Genomic DNA, 21,874 nt, shown 5'->3' on the forward strand with positions numbered 1-21,874 from the left:
CATTCTGCCTTTTTTTTATTCTTTGCTTTTATTTTCTTTGTAATTAGTTGTTGGTCTCCTAGTATGTATTTCGGTCATTGAAAGCTAGGATCAAATCTTACTTAGCGCATCTCAGCAATACCAGCAGGAGGAGTAAATAGTGGATGGCTGAGTTGAAGGAATGAAGAAACATTTTGAAGATCTGCTTAAACCAAACTATAGTAATTAAGTGCCTGGATTTACTTGATTTTTATCTTCTTATCTAAAAAAAAACCTATGACCTTTAAAACTGGTTTGAAAATAAAGACCTGTTGGTGGGGTTTTTTGTACCATAAGGATGGGAAGATAATGTTTAACAGTATGCTTAATTCTGTTGCAATGAATGGCTTTATAGTTCTTATAGTGATATTTTATCCCATTGTGCTTTATGGTAATACATGATAATACACCACTATGGAAAGGACTTCTTAGTATAGGCACCATTTAAAAAGAGTTATTGGTACCAAATGGTGTCTTGGTTTTTACTGTCACATATGTCCACCTTACAAATGAAACTATTTCATAAGAAGACCCTTCTTGGTGGTTTAGAAACTAACCATGTTTGGGTGGAGTACAGTATAGACTTGTTCTGCATTAACTGATACTTTTTAAAATATGTTACAGAAAGGGCTAAAATCTATCATGTACTTAAATGAGATGACTTTTAATTTGGAGAATTGTGGATATATCATGAGAAGGTTTACAATTAACAGATAATTACTTTGATTCCTTTGATAATATGAGTATGTCTGTAAATAATGTTTTTCTAATTTTCCAGTTTTCTGAATTCTTTAAAATCACATAATATTTTTTCCTCTCCTTCCCTCCCATTTTAATTTGTTGGCCTACGTACACTTACATGAATTGATATTTTGAAAGAATTTTTAGTGGACTTTATTAGTTCAGCTTTTTTAAAATAAAAATTCACAATTTAGTGCATGCATCATTTCATAGTAAATATTACCTATAGAATGCTGGTTCTTTCACTAACATCTCGAAAGTTAATATCGTATCTAAACAGTTATCAATGACTAGAGACTGAGGATATATAAAGTAATTTCATGCTTTTTCAAATCTAGGTTGGATGGACAGTGGCCTGATGGCTTATTGGCTTCAGACAATACTCTTCATTTTGTCCATCCACTGACTTTCAATTATTCTGGTGTTTATGTCTGTAAAGTGACCAATTCCCTTGGTCAAAGAAGTGATCAAAAGGTCATCTACATTTCAGGTAAGTTACTGTCTACTTGCAAAATGGGTTATTTGAATTATTCCTATAATGACAATCATAACAATAACACTGTGATCATGGTAGTAATTTATACTTTGAAGATATAGGTTCCTTAGTCTGAGATTTTCCAAATAATCTAAAAGATGATAATAAAGTAACCCTATCTGAAATAGAGTTACATATGTAAGCAGATAGGGCTTTATATGTGTAAAGTGGCATTTCTTTACTTAATGTCAAAATGTCTATGCAACAACTTTATGTACATTTTAAGACATATGCAGAAAGTTAAATTTACTGTTAAATAGTATTAAATATCTTACTTTTATACATAGTGTATGCCTTTCTAGGTTTTTTTGTCTTGACACTAGGAACGAACTCTGGGTTTTTTTGTTTATTTTTGGTAGCTCTTCTGCACACAAGCATCTGACAAATAAAATAGGATATAAACTTTGATGACCTGGCTTATTAAATAACTTTGTCACTCAATATGTTAGTATACCATATTGGATTACTGAAAAGTGAAGTAGGAATGCTACTGAAAATGTTTTAATGAAATAAAATTTAAAATGCCTTTTATTGTTAGTCGTTATACCACTAAGAACTTAAGATTTTTCACATTCCACTTGTTTCACTCTGATAATAGTTGTTTGTTAATTTGACAGTATAAATTTGAATATTCACCAAATATAGTTAAAGCTAAAAATATACTGTATCCAGGGTGTGGCTATAAAAGAATTATCAATGGAATTCTTATTTATACAAATTATATAAACTGTTTTGAGCATCTCCTTCTATAAGAATGCAGCAGTCTTCCTGTCTAACACATGGAAAATTAAAGGCAAAAGGAAGAGAACCTTGAGAAATGCAGGTTTGTATGGTAATTCTGTAATAGGTAGCGTAAGATTTTCATTTCTGTTCAAATCTAAAATTAAATCAATTAGACATTTTAAAGAAATTGTAACCTTGCTTTTGTGTTATATTCTCAGTTCTTGTATGATCACTCAACCTGAAAGTACCCTATATTATTTATCACAATTTGTAGTTTTATGCTTATTTATGTACTTATGTATCCCCACAGTTAAACAATTTGTGTTCACTTTATTTACGACTTAGTTAATGCCTGGCATATGATTGGGTCTCTCCCCCCACCTCTTTCTTATTTTTATTTTTATTTTATTTTTTTGAATCTTACAAGAAGCTTAGAGCTATGTACATCGTGAGCTATCTCCTCCAGCAATAGTGCTTTGGTGGAAATCTTTGGTGGAGATTAAATATTAGTATACTAGTCTCCCTTTCTTCCTTAGGTTATTATTTTTTTTTAAAAAAAGAATCTTAAAGCATATTTAAAATGTACTTATCCCAAGGACTGCTTTCTTTTGTATGTGTCATACAAAATTTGGTATGAGATATTACCTGTAAATCTTAGACTCAATGTGCAAGCATTTAAATATTAAGGTTTCATGTGGGCATTCTTATATATACTGATTACAGTGATGATATCCTAAATTCCTATCTTTTGGCATTCTGGGTCTACTTCCTTTTAGTCCTGACTTGTGTGTCCAGCTGCCTATTAATGATTATTAATCCTATGTAGAAGTATATATAGGCATTTACAGTTTAACATTCAAAACTGAGGTCCTGATCTTTTTCCTATCCCTTGCCACCAAATCTCTTCCTCCAGTAGTCTTCCTCCTAATCCTTGATATTTATCCTTGATTTAATTTTTTTTTCATATTCCACTCAATCCATCAACAAATTGATGTCAGATCTCTTATTTTTATATACAGAACCTTACCAATTCCCCACTTCTAATATTCTGGTCCAAGACATCAGCAGCTCTTAACTTATTAGAACAATCATTTAATCTTTCTTCTTTAAATCTGTCATCAGATCAGCAGCCAGAATGATCTTTTTAAAGGGCATGTCAGATCATGGCATTGCTGTCTTTACACCTTCCATGGACTTTGAATTTTATCCACAATGCAAATGAAATCTTTACAGTGACTTACAAGACTCTGTACGTGTTCTGGTCCTAGATTCTCTTTGACCTCATTCCCTATTTTATCCCTTGCTCACTTGGCTTCAGTCATACTGGCCTACTTGCTGTTCTTTGAAAACAACAGGCATGTTTTTACCTCAGAATCTTTGTACTTGCTGTTTGCACTGCCTTGAATGCTCTTCAGATATCCTCATACGTCTTCTACCCCTTCCTTTAGGTCTTTACTCAAATATTACCTTCACAATTGTATGTAAAATTGAGATCTCTCTCTTCTTACCTCTTTACTATCTTCTGTCTTCCTTCTCTGCCTTATTTTTCTTTACAGTATTTATTGCCATGTGATATACTACGTATTTTATTTATATGCTTGTCTCTTTTTACCCCAAGTAGTATGTAAATCCTAGTCGTGATGGGAACCACTACTGTATTCCCATCATTTGGGATATAAAGTGATGATTATGTACTTACTCTTCTAAGAGGGTAAATCATTTTAAGTAAATAAGAAAAATGATTTCCCCTCTTCACACTTAATTGCTACTAAGGACTTAATAAAAAGAGAGCATTTTATGAGATGATGTTTTTCAAGTAATCATCAGGAATTAGACATTACATATCTATCCGGTGTTTAATACAGTCAACTATGCTGAGTTTACTTAAATCTTTTAAGAGCACCTTGATCAGGTGCCTATGTTGGTTGGAGCATTGTCCCATACACCAAAGACTGCGGGTTTGATACCTGGTTAGGGTGCAGGAGGCAACCAATTGATGTCTGTCTCTCTCTCCAAAATCAAAAAACATGTATTCTTGGGTGAGGATTAAAGTAAATAAATAAATCTTCTAACAGCTTCTTGGTGTATATCAAGTATCCTAGGTAAAATAAATTGCCTTTCCAAAATGACTAATAAAACCTAGTAGACTTTATCAGACTAAAAGGTCATAATTCATACAGAGTAAATCATCAAACAGTTCATCTTTTTCATTGGAAAAAATTTTACCTCAGTATTAAAATGATATTTGTAATTTTCAGAAGTGATTATTTAAAATATTTATTAAAAGAATGTCTTATGACTAGAGGCTTTTAGTCTCCAGATATTCCAGATTCCTTTAACAAATATTTTTGAGAATAATTGTTCATAATTTTATTATACATTTCCCACATTGGAAAGCATGAGATTGTAGACAAGAGGTGATTGGTTGAAGACTGCAGCATTCGACTTCAGTTCTTAACTCATGAGAGTACAATGGCTCTTTGACCCAAACAAATTGACTGCTGGAAATTGTTGATTTTGGTGTTTTGGGTTTTCTTCCCCCCTGATACCGCTTATTTGTCTTTGAGGAGAGGGATATAAATTTTTATGTATCATTTAAATGCCCTCATGCCTAAAACTGAAAGTATATTTCTATGCAGATCTCGAATTTCAAATTTTATTGATTTTAGAATCCAGACATATAAGACTTAAGAACCCACATTCTTAGCAATCCTTAAACTTTGTTTAAAATTAATATATTTTATTTACTTAAGCTATTCATATAAAGTCTAAAAGAAATCAATTAATATAATTTTTTAGCATAGTAATTATTATGCTAAAATATGTATTATAGCTACAGATGCCCTACTGGACTATTTTGTTTTCCCATTTGGCAGAACTCATTAATTTAAAAAAAAAACAAAAAACTTAAGATGTTCTTCATTTAGGTGTGGAGAAATCAGTCTACTAGTTCATTGAAATTGTGATGTACTCATTTATCATACGTTGAGCAAAGAATATCAAAAAGTAATGTCTGACTAAAAAAAGTAAAAAATGCTGTTTGAAACTATTTTAAATCATGATAAATAAGTACCTACTATTGATTACAAAGTGCTACTCTTCCTGACTCCTTACATGAATTTAACTTCAATTATCTTGGAGAAAGGGAAGCATTAGAAAATATGAATAAGTATCTTTATATGCATTGTCAATGTCTATTGCTTAAAAATACAAAATGATAAAGTATCAACACTAGTCCCACTTTTATGCAATCATATTGTAATCAGGCTATGCTATTTTTAACACTGGTTGAGGAGGGGATGGTAAGCCAAAAATTTAGTAGAACCCTGTAAATAGGTATTTTGGGAGCACTTTTTTTTAGAATTTTCTGAAAGCTGTAACTTGATAATTCTGAATTAGACAGATACCCACCTGTGTTTGTATAAACAACATTGCAAGTAGAAATGGTGTGTCAGTGATTGCTGGCTTTTTTCAGGACACTTGGCAAAAATGTTGTTATATATCCTACACTTGGTGAGAGCTCAGGTATATGCACTGAGAAAAATAGCATTTCATTAAGAGCTATCAAAAACTTCAAAAATTTTATGTGCATAAAAATGTGTGAATTATAAATAATTAGGTGACTTGTACTTTTGTTTAAACGTGTTGATACTAGTTTATTGTAATACTTTTTCTTTGGGAATCATTGTAAAGTTGGCATTCAATACTTAAAACTTGACTTTTCCATTAGACCTCCCTCTTCAGAAAATACATGAATTGTCTTACAGATGATTAATTTTTAGTTTATTTCTTTAATAGCTGGTTCTGTGAAGTTGGATTATATGAGGCTTTACTACTTTAATACTAGAAATGATCCTGCAATTTCCCAGTTTTTTTAAGATTAAACTATTTTAGGTTTAATCTTTAAAAAGTTTAATCTTTAAAAAATTAGGTTTAGATTTAAACTATTAAAGGTTAAACTCAGCTATTGAATATGTTCTCATAAATTAAAACTTCCTTGATTCACTTACATATAATATGATACCTATTATTCACTTCAAGGTACTTGACAGGTTTGCCTGTTATGTTGGTTTACACTTACAGGGAATTAGTTATACTGTACTTTTAATTTTATACTGTACTTGCTAAATTTTTACCACATTCTATACATATGGCATTCCGTGATGAAACCTGTTTCAGTAAGTATTTTTCTTTAGCTTACAATTTTAGAATAACTTACCCCATGTAGATTTAGTATTTTTCTAACAATCATTTTTTAAAAGCTCTATCAGTACCACTCATTTAAAAATTAATTACAGGAGATTACCATTTGGGTCATTTATTTTTATCAATGAAGAAATTCAAGATTTTTTTTTTATCTCATCCTTTCTTCAAACTCTACAGTTTTATGTAACATGACCTACAAATACCACCTAATTGATGATTAACCAATCTTTAATTTTTACTGTTTATGTTTAGTTGCTTTTTAATATTAATGGCTATTTTCTCTATATTCTAATGGCAGTACACAGGATCATTTGCATCTAATATTTAAGTATTAGAATGTTCTCTCTAAAATATTAGTTACTCTTTTTGAGACTCCATCCTAAAGCAATGTGACATTAAATTTTGCAGATATGGTTAAAATCCCTCAATTTCCTAAATGTATAGATATTTTGCCCATTGGGTATAAACATGATAAAGACATTTTTATAACATTTTACAGTTTACCTGTTTTTACTTTGTCTATTAGTTTAATAATAGCCCATTTGGCTAATACAGTTTAAATATGCTTTTTATTTTTTAATTACTGAATAATGGTATAAACAATATAAGTCCTTTTTTAAAAACTGAAAAGTTCTCTTTATGTAAGGAAAATATTTTTGAGAGAATGATTAAACCAGCAGCTTATACTATGACCACTTAACAAGATTCTATAGTTTTTCATTCTTTTATAGATAAGTTCAGATCTTATAAAAATAAACTATATTAGGTGAAAATGAATATTAAGAAAACATTTTTCATTCTTTCACTTTCTTGTGCTACTGGCTAAAAAATGTATATTTGAATTATTTGATTTAATTTTTGGTATGATACTTCTTAAGCCAGCTGTATATGGGACACTTAAGTAATGCTCTTCATTTAAAAAAAACAAAACAAAACATTTCTTTGAGTACACTATCACACTTAAACATGAATGGAATAATTTAGGACTTACACCATAGATAATTTTTTTACTCCTTTTTTCTTTATTGGTAATTGACTGTCAGTTGTAATTTTTTAAAAAATTCTATGTAAGTACCATTACACTCTAATCTTAAGTCAAATTAAGAATGAAAAACTATTGTTGTTATGAATATATATTCATCAACTGTGCTGTCTTTTCAACTTGCTGCTGAATCAGCCCTCATTGACATTCTTTGCCTTTCTGTGTCTTGTCTATCTTTACTGTTTCCATTAGATCCTCCTACTACTACTACCACCCTTCAGCCTACAGTTCAGTGGCATCCTTCAACTGCTGACATTGAAGATCTAACAAAAGAAGTAAAAAAATTGCCCTTCCCATTATCAACTTTGGCAACAATTAAGGATGATACAATTGGCACAATCATTGCTAGTGTAGTGGGTGGGGCTCTCTTCGTAATACTTGTAAGTGTTTTGGCTGGAATATTCTGCTACAGGAGAAGACGGACGTTTCGTGGAGATTACTTTGCCAAGAACTACATTCCACCATCAGATATGCAAAAAGAATCTCAAATAGATGTCCTTCAACAAGATGAGCTTGATTCTTACCCAGACAGTGTAAAAAAAGAAAACAAAAATCCAGTGAACAATCTAATACGGAAAGACTATTTAGAGGAACCTGAAAAAACACAGTGGAACAATGTAGAAAATCTCAGTAGGTTTGAAAGACCAATGGATTATTATGAAGATCTAAAAATGGGAATGCAGTTTGTCAGTGATGAACATTATGACGAAAATGAAGATGACTTAGTTTCACATGTAGATGGTTCCGTAATTTCCAGGAGGGAGTGGTATGTTTAGTAACCACTAAATGTGACTTCACTATGTACAATGTTTCATTCATACTAGTTGATCATTTTCAGATTGTTCGTACATTTTCTTGAGGAAGAATAAGCTTTTTCACCTTGATTTTCAAGCTCGCTTTTTATATTCTAATTTGACAGATGAAAATGTAAAATCTGGGTTCAATGTATCTGAGCTGCTTTACAGTTTTTTTTTTTCAATGCTGTACTACTGTCTCAAGATTTAAATTTTAATGCAGAGTACTTTATTGGTCTGAGGCTCACAGGTAAGAAGAAATGTCAACAGTAAATGTTATGGCTTTTTTTTTGGTACAAAAATTTTAAAAAAAGGAAACTACCTTGGTATTGTGTATTAAATGTTTACCTAAGATTATAATAATCTCAATTGTAATGTTTGTTAAATCCTAAGATTATAATAATCTCAATTGTAATGTTTGTTAAATACACTTCTCAAAATTTATCACCACTAAATGATGCTACATCATAATTGACTAATTCAAGAAATGTTTATATGTATTTTTAGTATACAAAAAATTCAGTCTAATGAAACAGCTTTTCTTTTCAAACATTTTCTAACTCTCTACAAATGGAATCTTTACCTCTGCATTTTAATGAGCCTTGCCATAATTACTGTAGAGTGGCTTTTCAAAGATATTTTGTTGCACTAAAACTATGGTAGGAAACTCAGTGAATATGATATGTGGAAGAACATAATTAGCTGCTCAATATTTTTGGCCAGCCTACATACATGAGTAATAAAATATGCCTTTTAAACATCATAATTATTACAGTGTTTTTCATCTCTGGAGGCCAATTCTTATGTAGTCACGTGAACATGGATTTTGGTACAGTAAGTGGTAGTTTTGATGCTTTATGTTCTAACTATAAGAATAATAATGAAAATATGGTATACAGTTAAGCATAGTGAAAGGGCATTTCATTCAGTGTATGGATAAACATGGGAAAACTAGCATTGGAATGCCAATTTTAGTAATGAGATGTTTCAGCCAAGAATCTATACAAAGAATTTTCTAGACCATGTTGTTTTAGCCATTTAATATTGATGTTGTTCAAACGGGTAATTATACGGAAAAAAAATTTAGATAAACTTGGAAACTTGAGATGTAACAAGAACAGTCTAAATTATAAAACCAATTACTAACACTTGCTGATGGATATTGGCAAACCATCCTCTTTTTCCTCCTAATGTATGTATATGTTTCAATTTTTTTTCCAATTAAAACTGGAAACATGAGGGTTTTTTTGTTTTGTTTTTGTTACATAATTCATTAAGTATACTCCTTCCAGAAATGTATCTTTTGGAAAAAAAATGTTATATAAACATTCAAATGTGGATTTTCTTTATGAGGTAATTAAATTGCTTCTACTGTGGAGTCCTATAAAATTGTAATAATGACAACTATGTTGAAGCCCAAAGAATATGTTTTTTCTGTTGATGATTATTTGAAAAAAAGACTGTATAGAATTGCCTTAGCTGTTGAATTGCCAGGGAATTGAAGTGGAAGTTAGTAGGAGAATCATAAATTAAATAAATTATTTTGTTAATAAAAAAAAGTAGGTACTTTTCTTTTTTACCATCCCAACTACCCCCTTCTGATCCTTTTCAAATCTAAAAATTAAAAAAAAAATGGTGTATAGCGCAAAGCTCTGACACGTTCACAGAATTTTGCAAATAGTTAACGCTTTATTCTAAATTATAACTTAGTTTCCTTTATTTTAGCTACCAGTATTTTCTGAAAATTAGAAACTTGTTTTCTTTTCCCAAACACTTAGTGTAAGACTGTAATATCAGTAAGGATACAGTTCAATTCATTGATGTCTTGTTAACAATATCTGATTTTAATTATTAACCACTAATATACAAATATTAAGTCTTTTCGGTCCAAGTCATGGGAAGAAAACTTTCTTAATAATACTCTGTGATTGAAGTGATTTTTTTTTTCAGTTTAAGTATCAACAATGATATGGCCACAGAAAGATGAGCCTAAATTTTCTTACCATGGATGTAAATTTATGGCATTTTTGAACAAATTTCATCTTCAGAACAATAACTTGTAATGCTATAATATATTTGAGTGATCACATTTATAATATTGTATTAATATCAACTGAAGTATAATCTGAAGGAAATTAGCAATGTATTTCAAGAACTATATTTCAAAAATAAAAATAATCTACTTAGTACGAACTTTCTTTTCTGTTGTGGCCATTGTGCAGTCAGGGATTTTTTGTTTGTTGTGTTTGGCTGGAGAAGACACATGGAAAACGACAAGTGAGTATTGATAGATTTCTGTGTCCTTAATCTAAAACATTTGGCAAACTAAAAGATTTCAAAATTTAAGAATCTAATACTGATATTTAAAGACTTTCTGAAGCATTGCACTGTTGTATATTAGAGCTTTATGTATGTTTACTGTACATAGAGACTTGTTTGTAAACATGAATGGTATGAAATAAACTTTTGTTAAATTAATTTTTGAAGATCAGTGATGTGCACAGCTAATTGATAGATTCATATGAAAATCCTACTCAGAAAAGATGAAAAATAGTAATTTGGCCATGTTTATATTTATTGCTTTCACAGTCTGAAGTGGTTTTTCATTTTTGTATTCAGTTTAGGTTTTTCTTTCACACTGGTTAAAATATTTATATAATACAATGGAGATGAATGCATCTCTTATTTTTACTAAAATACATCGAAACGTTAGTAGGTTAGGGGTTAGCTTTAAAAGTGATATTTGAAAGTACTTTGTAATGTAAATATTTAATATTTTAACATGTGCCTAAAGGTTTCTATTTGATAAGTCTAACATTAAAGAAAGCATTAAGGTAGTAGAGTAAGCTCTATTTATTCTAAATTGTTTCTGGTAGCCATATATTGGAAAGTTTTATAAAGATAACATTGACTAAATATTTAGCATAAGAAACTGTAGGAAGTACAATGTATAGATGCAAAACCAAAAAATATGTACCGATTTTATATGAAAACATCTGATTTGAGTTTGATTTTGCTTTTGGTAAATATTGCTAAAACAAAGTATATGAACAAGTAAGAAATTTTTATATGTAGAAGTAATCTGTGTAAAATACAGGAAAAGAAGTGCCCCTATTTTTAATTCTAATAAGGGGTTGATTTATAAATCATTTTTTTTCTGTTTACTTGTTAATTAGAAATGTATCATCTATATAAAAAGCATCTTTCTCAAATTTTTGGTATATTGGGTTCGGATTGAATTTTACTTTGTACCAGTAATTTTTTTTTTTTTTTTTTTTTGCCAAGTTACTTGTCAGGTGTTAACCCCAGTAGTCATACAACCAGTATTTAAATAAAAGGTTTTTTGGGGTTTTTTAAAATTCTTTATAGATTCATATTTCTGTAACAAGCCTATGACTTTGTATTACCTTCTTTGTCCTTACTATGGTATTTACTGGAGTTTGTGTGTACAACCTACCTTTTCTTCAGTCATGTGATGTTTTGTGGTATTTCAAAATCTATTTCTCTTCCCAAATAAAACTGTCAGGTTAAGGATACAGTTAAAGTTCAGGGAACATCTAAGTGGGTATGTTAGCCATTATAACCTTGGCTTTTAATTAATCATTTAATTCCTCTCTCATATGTACACATCATGAATACGTTTTCCACCAACATGACTTATCTTGTCTCTCTAGTTCTGATAATTTTTCAATGTTTTTGCTGTGACTTTGACGTAAACCAGATTTTATAGATTGACCTTCAATATGGAATTAACATTTAATAAAATATTTTTAAGTTGGAATTTAGTGTTTTTCACTTACTGCTTTTGAGCTACTATGGTTTAAAAAGCCATTGTTGCTAATTGTCATCACCTTCCTATTTTCAGTCTTTGATGTTTAAAATTATAATTATTTTTTCTAAATTTTCAGTTATTTTTGAGCAAGGAGCAGTATTTTTTTTAAATAACATTTTGACTGGATTAAGTTTGGTTTCCTTCTTATACCAATAAAAATTCATGAATGAAAGAATCTTTACAATAATATACACGATATACAACTTTCTTTTTTTTAAATGCTATTTTTTCTAATATATTCCAGTGAGCTGTACTTTTTCTTTTTCTTTTTCTTTTTCTTTTTCTTTTTCTTTTTCTTTTTCTTTTTTTTTTTTTTTTGAGTTGAGTAGTGATAAATTTCCATCAAGAGCTTAAAACCAAACATAGTTTTCAAAAGCTTTTGCTGTACATACCCTTAGGGGCTATTTCTTTTCTTGAACATGATAATAGTTATATTCATTTTAATTGAGATGTATTATAAAACTTGATTTAATTTTCAGATATCTTATTTTACTTGCCTTTATTTAATACCTGCTGTTTTATTTTGTTGTGCTCAAGTGTTGTGGATGAAGCAGAGTGAAAGTGATTTTAATAGGATAACTATAAAATATAAATAATCCTAAAACAAGATTAATTCAAGTCTTCATTTGCTTACATGGATAATATTTCTATGTAGACAGGTACCTAAATTTACAGTCTCAGTTATGAGAAATATCTTAGGGAAAACAAATTTTGAAGGGACGGTTTAATTTAAAAAACTAGATCTAAACTCCTTTGCCTCCTTTTTAAAAAAATTTATAGAAAATTATACAAAAACAGGATAGAATAATAAATTGAACCTCTGTGCACCTGTTTCAATTATTATCAATTCATGACCAGTCTTGTTTCTTTTAAAGTCCTACCCACATAATCCCTCCTGCCACTATTCATCTGTAAATTCATCAGTATGTAGCTCTAAAAGATAAAGAACATTAGGAAGAAGTAACCACAATTCATTATTACACAAAAAAGAATTTGTATCAAGTGTCCAATGAGTGTTCATATTTCTAATCACATTTTTTTCAGTTTTAATTAGTATGAATACAGGGTCCATATATTTTGATTGGTTGAAATGTCTTAATCTGTGTGTGCTTTGTGTGACAGTCCCCTTATTTTCTCATTTTTTTTCCTTATAATTTCTTGAAGAAATGGCTTGCCATACAGTGTCCCAGTTTGGATTGTGCTAGTTGCTTTTCCATATAATTGATAGGGAGTCCTAAAGCCTTGATAAATCTTGCCTTGGGGAGGCAAGATTTTCTTAAATGGTGGTTATGGTATGTTCTTCTATATGACAGGCATTACAATAACTGCTTTTCTTTTACTATTAGCAGTTATATGATGTTCAAAGTCTAGATACACTAAAAAGGACTCTAATGTCAAGATGTTACCTGTTCTTTTCCCATACAGTGTGCTTTGATGTCTGGGTAGCTATGTCCATGTTGCTCCTCTTACCTGAAATTCCCTTTCCTCCCTTTTCCACACTGGCAAACTAGTTCATATTCAAGGTCCAGTTCAAATGATAGCTTTAAGAAACTCCTTTCCCCTTTAGAATTAATAACTGCTGCCATATTCTCTTATGTCAACTTTTATCTACCTTACCATAATTTCACACTTTATTTTAGTTTTTACCTATTTTCTCTAGATCAGTGGCCTTCAAAACTTTATTGGTTAAAATTTAGTATGTACTCCTAATTATGTGTAAGTCTATAAACTATACATGTGCTACTACAGAAGTTTGCTCTTGACGTTATAAAATATTCAAAAATGGAAGTTCTAACATCTGATGAAATATTTTAAAAATATTAATTTGTTTCACTAAGTCAGTAATATTTGGGGAGACAATGTCTCCTTCATATTAAAAGGTAACATTTTTATCACTAAGACATTTTAATGTAAAAAGTAATGTTTTTTTAAAAACCTGCACAGTTGAAAGTGCTTTATTTTTTTGGTCTTGGTTTTATACTTTTTGATTCAGTGATTTTAAAGTATAATTTCAGGTCCAATATATTTTAATACTTGGTTTTTACAATAGGTGCGCTAACTAAAATGCTACCTTTCAGAAGTATATTCAGATGGAAGGAAGTATATTGTTGGGGACCTCAATGATTTTCATTCCAGCTACTGTTTAGAGCTTATCTTGATGTTCAAGATGTTTTTTTTTTGATGTCTTGCTAATCACAATAAACTCACCCTCACATAAGCTACTATTTCAGCATAGTGTGGGTTTAGGGTGAGGTTTATTGTTCAGAGTGAATGTAAATTTTTATTTTATTTTGTCTCCTAATGTATTTAATTTTTTTTGGTTGACTTGTCACATCTGATTAGATTGCCATGGTTTTTCATCATGATGTAACTGATAGTTTGTGTATTAAGAGTAACATACTTGCATTGATAATATTTTGTTTTTTGTTACTTGTGCCTATATTATTGGGTTATCTTCATTCTGTCAGTTCTCTGGAGTAATGATATTTACTAGGAATAAATGCTTACTAATATATTACATGGATTATCAGTGACACCCTCACTTGGTCCATGTATCAGATGGTCACTTGGCACACAGGGCACCCATGTCTTTCCTCCCTTACAGTTTTGATGGTTAACTCTAGATCTAAAGTTATTAGTTCATTCAGCTAAGCTATCATTCATTATAATCTGTGACATGACGGTGACTCTGCTAAGAGGGAACAATGGAGTGAAGGTGTAGCTTTACTTGATTGCTTTCTGGAACTGTCCCACACCACACTTCACATAAGATATAATGGATCCTGTGTGACAGGTGAACACCTAACTCATGGACCAGTGCCCATCCATATGTACTACCACAACATTTACTTTTATTAAATGCCCTTTCCTTTTTTTATATGAGTGATAACTCTTTCTACACTTCATTGGAAAATATGTAAATGGATTCTGTGACCCAACTTTGTAAAATTCATCCCTGCATTCCTAGCACTTTACATAAGGCCTGACACGTGTTAGGTTACTATAGCTAATTTGTTGGATGAGTGGCTGAGGAGACTGACCTGACCCAAATACTTATTTTATTAAAAAGTAGATAAATATTAGGATGGATGTAAAAACTTAGATGTCATATTGAATAGATAAATATTTTAAGAGGCTATTGAAAATAAAAGGATGGTGTTATTTATGCAGAAAAGTTGTCAATAGAATCATATGTGTTATGGGAACAAATGAAAGGTGGGAAGATAAGTTGGTAGGATATCACATTAACCTGTGAATCATGATGGTATCACTGAAGTTTTGGTGAAAGACATCGAGGGAAAAGGACAAAACTTAAATGTTGTATTTCATTGTTAGAATTGGGTATTTGAATGTAAGTGTGAAGAGAGACTAGATTTCTATACTAACCCATTTTAAATGGTTTTAGCAAATTGTTGCAAGTATTTTAGTGCACAGAATAGTATTTTATTTAAAATAGTCATGCCTTAGTTTCAGATGTGAATTAGGTGAGCATGTGTTTGAACAGCTTTCACATATTTTTTGCTTGTAATAAAGACCAACTTAAGTTTATTATCTATATAATGTATTTAATTTTTCAAAAAGTAATGAAATTTATTTCTTATACTTGTTAATTTTTTCAGTATGATTTGTAACTAATTTTTTGAACATTTTTCTCCTAAGACATATGCATCATATCTTTATGAGCGGTATACTTTTATTGTATTCGTGATGCCATTTTTTCTGTTTTTGGAAGTGGGTTCCCAATGTATGTGGGTTAATACAGCTGCTGTGGTGACAGGAAGCTCTTAAGACAGATTCATGCACCAGTCCTTCAATGTTTAATATTTTAAAACATAAAACAATATTTTTATGTTTTCATAAAATATACAAAATATGTTTAAAGACATTGGCACTTTATAACTTACGTTTTGGTGCCTGAGCAGGTATAGTGGGCAGTGCTCTTAGTCTTCTCATCCATGCTGAATTAGGTCGACTGCTTATAAACATGGGTTTAGTTAGATCATCTCCTTGGGCGATGGTAATGTTACTTCATGTCATTCACTCAGTAAACTGGCTTTATCTTTAAAAAGGTTACATTTTTATACAGTTACTTAATTTTTTTCTCAATGTAGTTTTATTGAAATGTAGAGTCTATATAGATTTTTTTTGTGGGCAGGGATGTGGGGAGGCAGTGCTGGGGTTAAGTTCTAAATTTTCACTGAAATTCTTTGACTTGAATGCAAGAAATGTTGTCTCTTCCTTTACATTTCATACTAGTGTTGATCATCTGCTAATCCCCTTCAATATAGTCTTTTTTCCTCAATTAGAAGGATCAAAAGTGGAAGTATGAAATAGACCCTATATACTGTATTTTTCCATGTATAATATGTACCTTTTTGCACAGATTTTTGAGGGGGGAAAAAAGGATGCACATTATACATAGGTAGTGCTAATTCCATATCTGTATACATGTTTTTAATTATTTATGTTTATGCATTAAAAATGTAACTCTAGAAACCAGTACAATATACATATGTTCAAAAATAAATGCTAAAATTCATTTATAATATAAAGTATTTATAAAATAGAAAAAGTTGAATTTAAAATACTTAAAGATTTTTTTCCTGAAAGTTTGGGACAAAAACATGGGTGCACCTTATATATGGGAGCACATTATTTCCTGCAAAATACATTATGTATGCAACATAATCTACCTGTATGCAGTAGATTATCCAATTGGTAAGCAGATAGCTTTTCATCCAGTGGTGCATTTCAGTACTTTCTAGCCTGTTCTGATACTCAGAAGAGGTATGCAAACAAAAGAAGATAAATACCAATAAAAAGTGAATGGAAGCAAGTGAAATGAATATGCCCGAGTTATGATAAAAGGAAGTGTCATGGTTCAGGAGTGTCCAGCCTTTTAACATGTCTGCACCGCACTGGAAAAAGAAGAGTTGTCCTAGGCCACACGTTGTGATATGTAATCACAAAAAAAATCTCATAATGTTTTAAGTAAACTTACGATTTTGTGTTGAACTGCATTCACAGCCATCCTGGGCTACTTGCAATCCTCGGGCTGCAGGTTGGATGCCCCTGGCAGTCAACTGTCAATTGAATCTAAGAGCTAGAAATTATAACACTAATGGGACAGAATGGGGTAAGTGGACCATAATTTAAATATTTAGAAAATTGTATCTATTTAGACTTGAGAATTACTTCAGGATATTAAAAATAGTATAGATTCAGAGTCAGGAATAACTTTAGGATATTAAAAGTCTGATTATGTTTTAGTATTTATAAAGAACTAAAAATTTAATGTTATTGCTAAGATTAAATGAAAGGCTTTCTTGGAGGAGGTGTGAAGTTTGGTGAATTTATAATTTGTACATTGACAATCTTAACTTGGACTAATACCCAAAGAATAACCTGAGGTTTTTAAAACACTTCTTTGTATTGATTATAGAGAGAGGGGAAAGGAGGAAAAAAGAGGGAGAGAAATATCAAGTATGAGAGAGAAACATCGAGTATGAGAGAGAAACATCAAGTCAGTTGCCTCCTGCATGTGCCCCAACCGGGGACAGGACCTGCAACTCAAGCATGTTCTCTGACTAGGAATCAAAGCCTCAAATTTTTCTGTTTGCAGGACAGCACCCAACCAACTGAGCCACACTCAGGACTAACCTGAGCCACACTCAGGACTAACCTGCCCCAACCGGGGACAGGACCTGCAACTCAAGCATGTTCTCTTACTAGGAATCAAAGCCTCAAGTTTTTCTGTTTGCAGGACATCACCCAACCAACTGAGCTACACTCAGGACTAACCTGAGTTTTTGAAAAAATAATTTCAGAAGTATTACTATAAATATAGTATTAACTTAATTATCATCAAAACAATATTTAGTTAAATTCAGTATATTTGGACAAAAAGGTAGCAAGCATACTTGAGGGGGGGGGGGGTTTCTGTGTGTGTGCGCCAGTGTCACGGTTTATGATGTTTGTCAAATAAGCTTGATATCATAACCTTAATTAGTTTCAATTTGCCTTTTAAAGACAGTACAAAGCTATAATTTCATGGTGGGAAAAGTGATAGTGTAGAATAAAAGATTATGCCTTTGTCATTTGAAATTACTCTCACATTTGCAGGGGCAGAGTAATACTTGACTGGCACAGGTTTCAAATCTTTTTCTCATCTAGCTCGTTTTCAAATGGTGATAGTAGGGAGTTTCAAAATGAGCAACAATAGGAAGATAAACCAGGCAAGTGAGGGTAACGTCCTGAGGGTAACATCCTGAATGATCGAGATGGTTATATTGTTTAAAAATTATATATTTTCCTATTTTCAGATTCTGTTCAGTGTTTGAAAGGTTGTGTGGGCACACGCTGGTGTGAGGTTTTTAGTGTAGAATGAAGCTAATAATAAAATGACCCACTAATAAACCCAGGAATTTTTTTTTTAGTTTGCTAAAGAAATTTTAGAAATTGAAAAGAAAGCATTCTTTTTAGTAATCTAAAGTACCACATGACTCACGTTTTAATAAGAGCAGTTCAAAAATATTTCTAAATTTGAATTTGTATGGATTACTATAATGTGAGTACATAAAACATTTTGATACAAATAGTGTTTTAATTCTATTTAAGTTTGTCACATCTGGATCCCAACAGTAATTGCAATTATTTAAGAGTATATATGAATGTCAGTTTAACTGAAAACTAAGAGCTCTTCATTACCAAATAGGGAGCCCCCAAAAAGTGCATATTTCAGGGGTGTCCAACCCATGGGATAGCTATGAATGCACCCCAACACAAAATAGTAAGTTTACTTAAAACATGAGATTTTTTTGTGTGATTACCTGTCGCAATGTATTTAATATGTGGCCCAAGACAACTCTTCCAGTGTGGCCTAGAGATGCCAAAAGGTTGGAAACCCCTGTTAGGTGTTGCAAGAAAACATTTTCTCCCAACGAGGGCATAAGGGTGGAGGCTTCTATCCTACCCCATCCTAGCTTTATTATACTGTACGTTCGTTACTACTCATTGACTGAATGATCTTGAGCAGAATATTTAACTTTAGAACTGCAGTATCTTCATTGATAGAATGTTAAATAATATATATATTTCTTGTTAGATAATGTGTATTAAAGGTACTTTGTGACAATATGGTTATTGGAATTAGTGTGGCTAAAATTATCTAATGCACATTAAACATTGGTGGTATTGTCATTCATGTGTAAATAAAATATAATTATAATAATTTTAGTAAATTTACTTATTTGGGAGTTAATAAAATAGGATGACTTAATTTGTAAGAATTACATGAAATGCTAACTGCTAAATATGTTTTTAAAATCTTACAAAGTTTGTGGTGGAGGCTGGGAGAAAGAAATTGGTATTGAGAAATGATATAGTATATCTATAGCCAGGAGATAAGGAAGAATTTTCATTTAATTTTGCCATAGAAACACTAACTTAAGTGTGCTTTTTATTAAATTTGCATTAATCAATGGAAATTGTAACTATTATTTTAACCTATTTTTTACTTTCTTTTTTACAATGTGACTTTTTGACTATATCAAATCAGGGTTTTTTGTTGTTGATTTGCCCCTTCTTGAAGGTTTTTGGTTAATAGAATGCCTTATTTTTGAACAATAAAAATGGCTAATTGTCTATATTGTTGGTTAATTCTATTAAACTGATTTTTTTTAGTTAACTTTTAGAGTAAGAACTTAAAAATTTTCACTCTTTACTTTTATCCAGATATTCTTTGCCCATAGAGAATAGATTCATTTCTTGATATCTAACTGGGGATATTCTTTTTATAACTCGAGAATGGCAAAGCTGGAGTGCTAAGGTGACGTCTTAAAAGCAATGAGGGTGTTAGCATAATGTTACAATAGTGAATCAAGTTTGGGGTCCCCAAAGTTTGCTGTTGGATGCCATACTTCCATCAGAGTGTCCTTGCACATGTAGAAATTAGGGTATACAAATTCAAGAACTCTTTAAAATTGTTTGAAAGCCTAATTTTTGTTATTTTACAGATGTTCCATTTAAGCAGACCTCTTCCATAGCCATAGCTGGAGCTGTAATTGGAGCTGTCCTCGCCCTCCTCATCATTGCTGTCTTTGTGACTGTGCTGCTGACTTCTCAAAAAAAGAGACCATCCTATATGGACAAAGTGTAGGTAACTTTTTTTTTTGCCTGTGTTCAACTATGCATATTCATATGTGTCAGTCTTTATGTCTATCTTTATAGCTACTCAGGTAAAGTGACAGGGATGACAGCAAAGACACTGTTAGATCTTAGTGTGATGACCATGGTCTCATCAGAATGTGTCAAATCATGTGTTGGTAAATACACTGCCAAGGGGCTGCTGGAGACAAATATATTAGACATCCTCTTCACTTGCAGCACATTAGACACCTTTCCAGTGGCAACATGACACTCAGTGTTGTCCTGCCTTCTGAAAAGAAATGTAGGTTTGATGAAGTGGTTAAAAGACAGATATTTAAAAAAGGCCTTAGAAGTTTAATGGCTTCTTCAAATTGTATGTGTCTGTCTTATGTGTAGCTGTAACTTAACTTTCAACAGACAAGTTATCAAATACATAGCGTTTTAAAACTTTTTTCCTTAAAGAATTTTGGTTTTGGTTAACTGTAAAAATGGGCATCTTTTTGAGGTAAGGAGAAAGCAATGTGATTGGCCTAATCATTGAGATAGAATTATAAAGCAGAAATTGCACCTTGGTGTAGAATCCAAAGACCAATGTCTCAGTTCATTTAATTCCATCAACAGCTCTGTGGCTTCATCTGTGCAATAAGAATAATTTTGTCCTACTCACGTCACATCCTTGTGATGAGAGCAGGATAAGATAATGTTGTTTATGGACTCTGAAGTTCTATACAAATGGTATTATTTCTTGTGTAGTTATGACAGTTTTTATATTAGGACATAAGGCTGGCTCTCAAAATTGTGTTTCTTCTGTGTTTATAAATACTTTGTATATATCTATAATCTGTCACAGTTATAGCACTCATCATTTTGCGTTGAAGATGCCTGGGAGTTAGTCTGCGCTTTATGAAGATCAAATTAGTGTTATGACCATGAACAAGTCACATGACCTTCATGAGCCTCAGTTTTCTCACCTAAGTGACCTATGGCCCCGTGGACCTATAAAGTTGCTAAGATTTTCCTTAGATGGAAGGAAGCAATTAATTTAAATAAAAAGACTGTACTCTTTCAGTGCAATTTCTGTAAGACAAGTTCTTTAGTATTTCAAGAGTGACTAGTGTGTGATTCACTTCATCTTAGTTCTCAGATTATCTCAGGATTTTCTATGATTTCAGAAACATAATTTACTAATAGACTAGTAAATCCATGTAACCACTTTATTTATTGTTTGAATTCTGTTTATTTAAAATATTATTTAATGCCCACATTGAGAAGTGTATTAGACCACAGAGAATTTGTAATTACTTTGTCCTCTCTAATATGCTTTCTCTTTATCCTTTAATATAGGTAACATTTTTGTTTGACTTACTAATCATAAGTACTGAAACTTACTTACCTTTGATCTTCAAAAGTTAGAATATATAAAAATTGTTTTTTAACATGCAGAAATCTGCAAGATGTATTTAATCCTATTTTTATTATAATTTAACCATGTTTAACATTCATGAAAATATTAGGTTTTTTTAACAGATTAGGTCATTTTGGCAAAAAGTGCATCTCTTAAGGTTGTAATGGTCTCTGTTTATTTCTAGTTGCAAGATTTATAATGGTCTGTAGATTGAAAATACTAATTTGCACGGTAAATATTCTAAGAGTGGCCATGCTTTTGAAAATTAGTTTTAGAAATATTTCCAAGTGCAATGTAAACTTTTTTTCATTTCATTTTTAGATGTAGTCTTTTAAATTACTTTTATGACTCTTTAGAGTTAAGTGCCTTCCATTAAACACGTGTTTACTGCCTTTGTCTTTAAAGATTTTTGTTTATTTATTTTTTAGAG

The 21,874-nt window shown here is 31.2% G+C and overlaps 1 protein-coding gene across 5 annotated transcripts in view; it reads left to right on the top strand.

Annotated features, from left to right (window-relative positions):
• NECTIN3 (nectin cell adhesion molecule 3) overlaps positions 1-21,874 on the top strand; it is a 127,968-nt gene that overhangs the window by 48,072 nt on the left and 58,022 nt on the right. For 3 of the 5 annotated variants that reach the window (XM_053918347.2, XM_053918348.2, XM_053918349.2), the window contains exons 5-6: positions 1,098-1,249; positions 19,907-20,045. In XM_053918347.2, the coding sequence (XP_053774322.1) occupies positions 1,098-1,249; positions 19,907-20,045 (291 nt within the window). Of the gene's footprint in view, positions 1-1,097; positions 1,250-7,457; positions 11,841-19,906; positions 20,046-21,874 lie in introns of those variants that run through there. The other 2 variants (XM_053918346.2, XM_045185886.3) reach the window with 1 other exon arrangement.

This window comes from Desmodus rotundus, chromosome 2 (genome assembly GCF_022682495.2).
Source record: "Desmodus rotundus isolate HL8 chromosome 2, HLdesRot8A.1, whole genome shotgun sequence".
Lineage (NCBI taxonomy): Eukaryota > Metazoa > Chordata > Mammalia > Chiroptera > Phyllostomidae > Desmodus > Desmodus rotundus.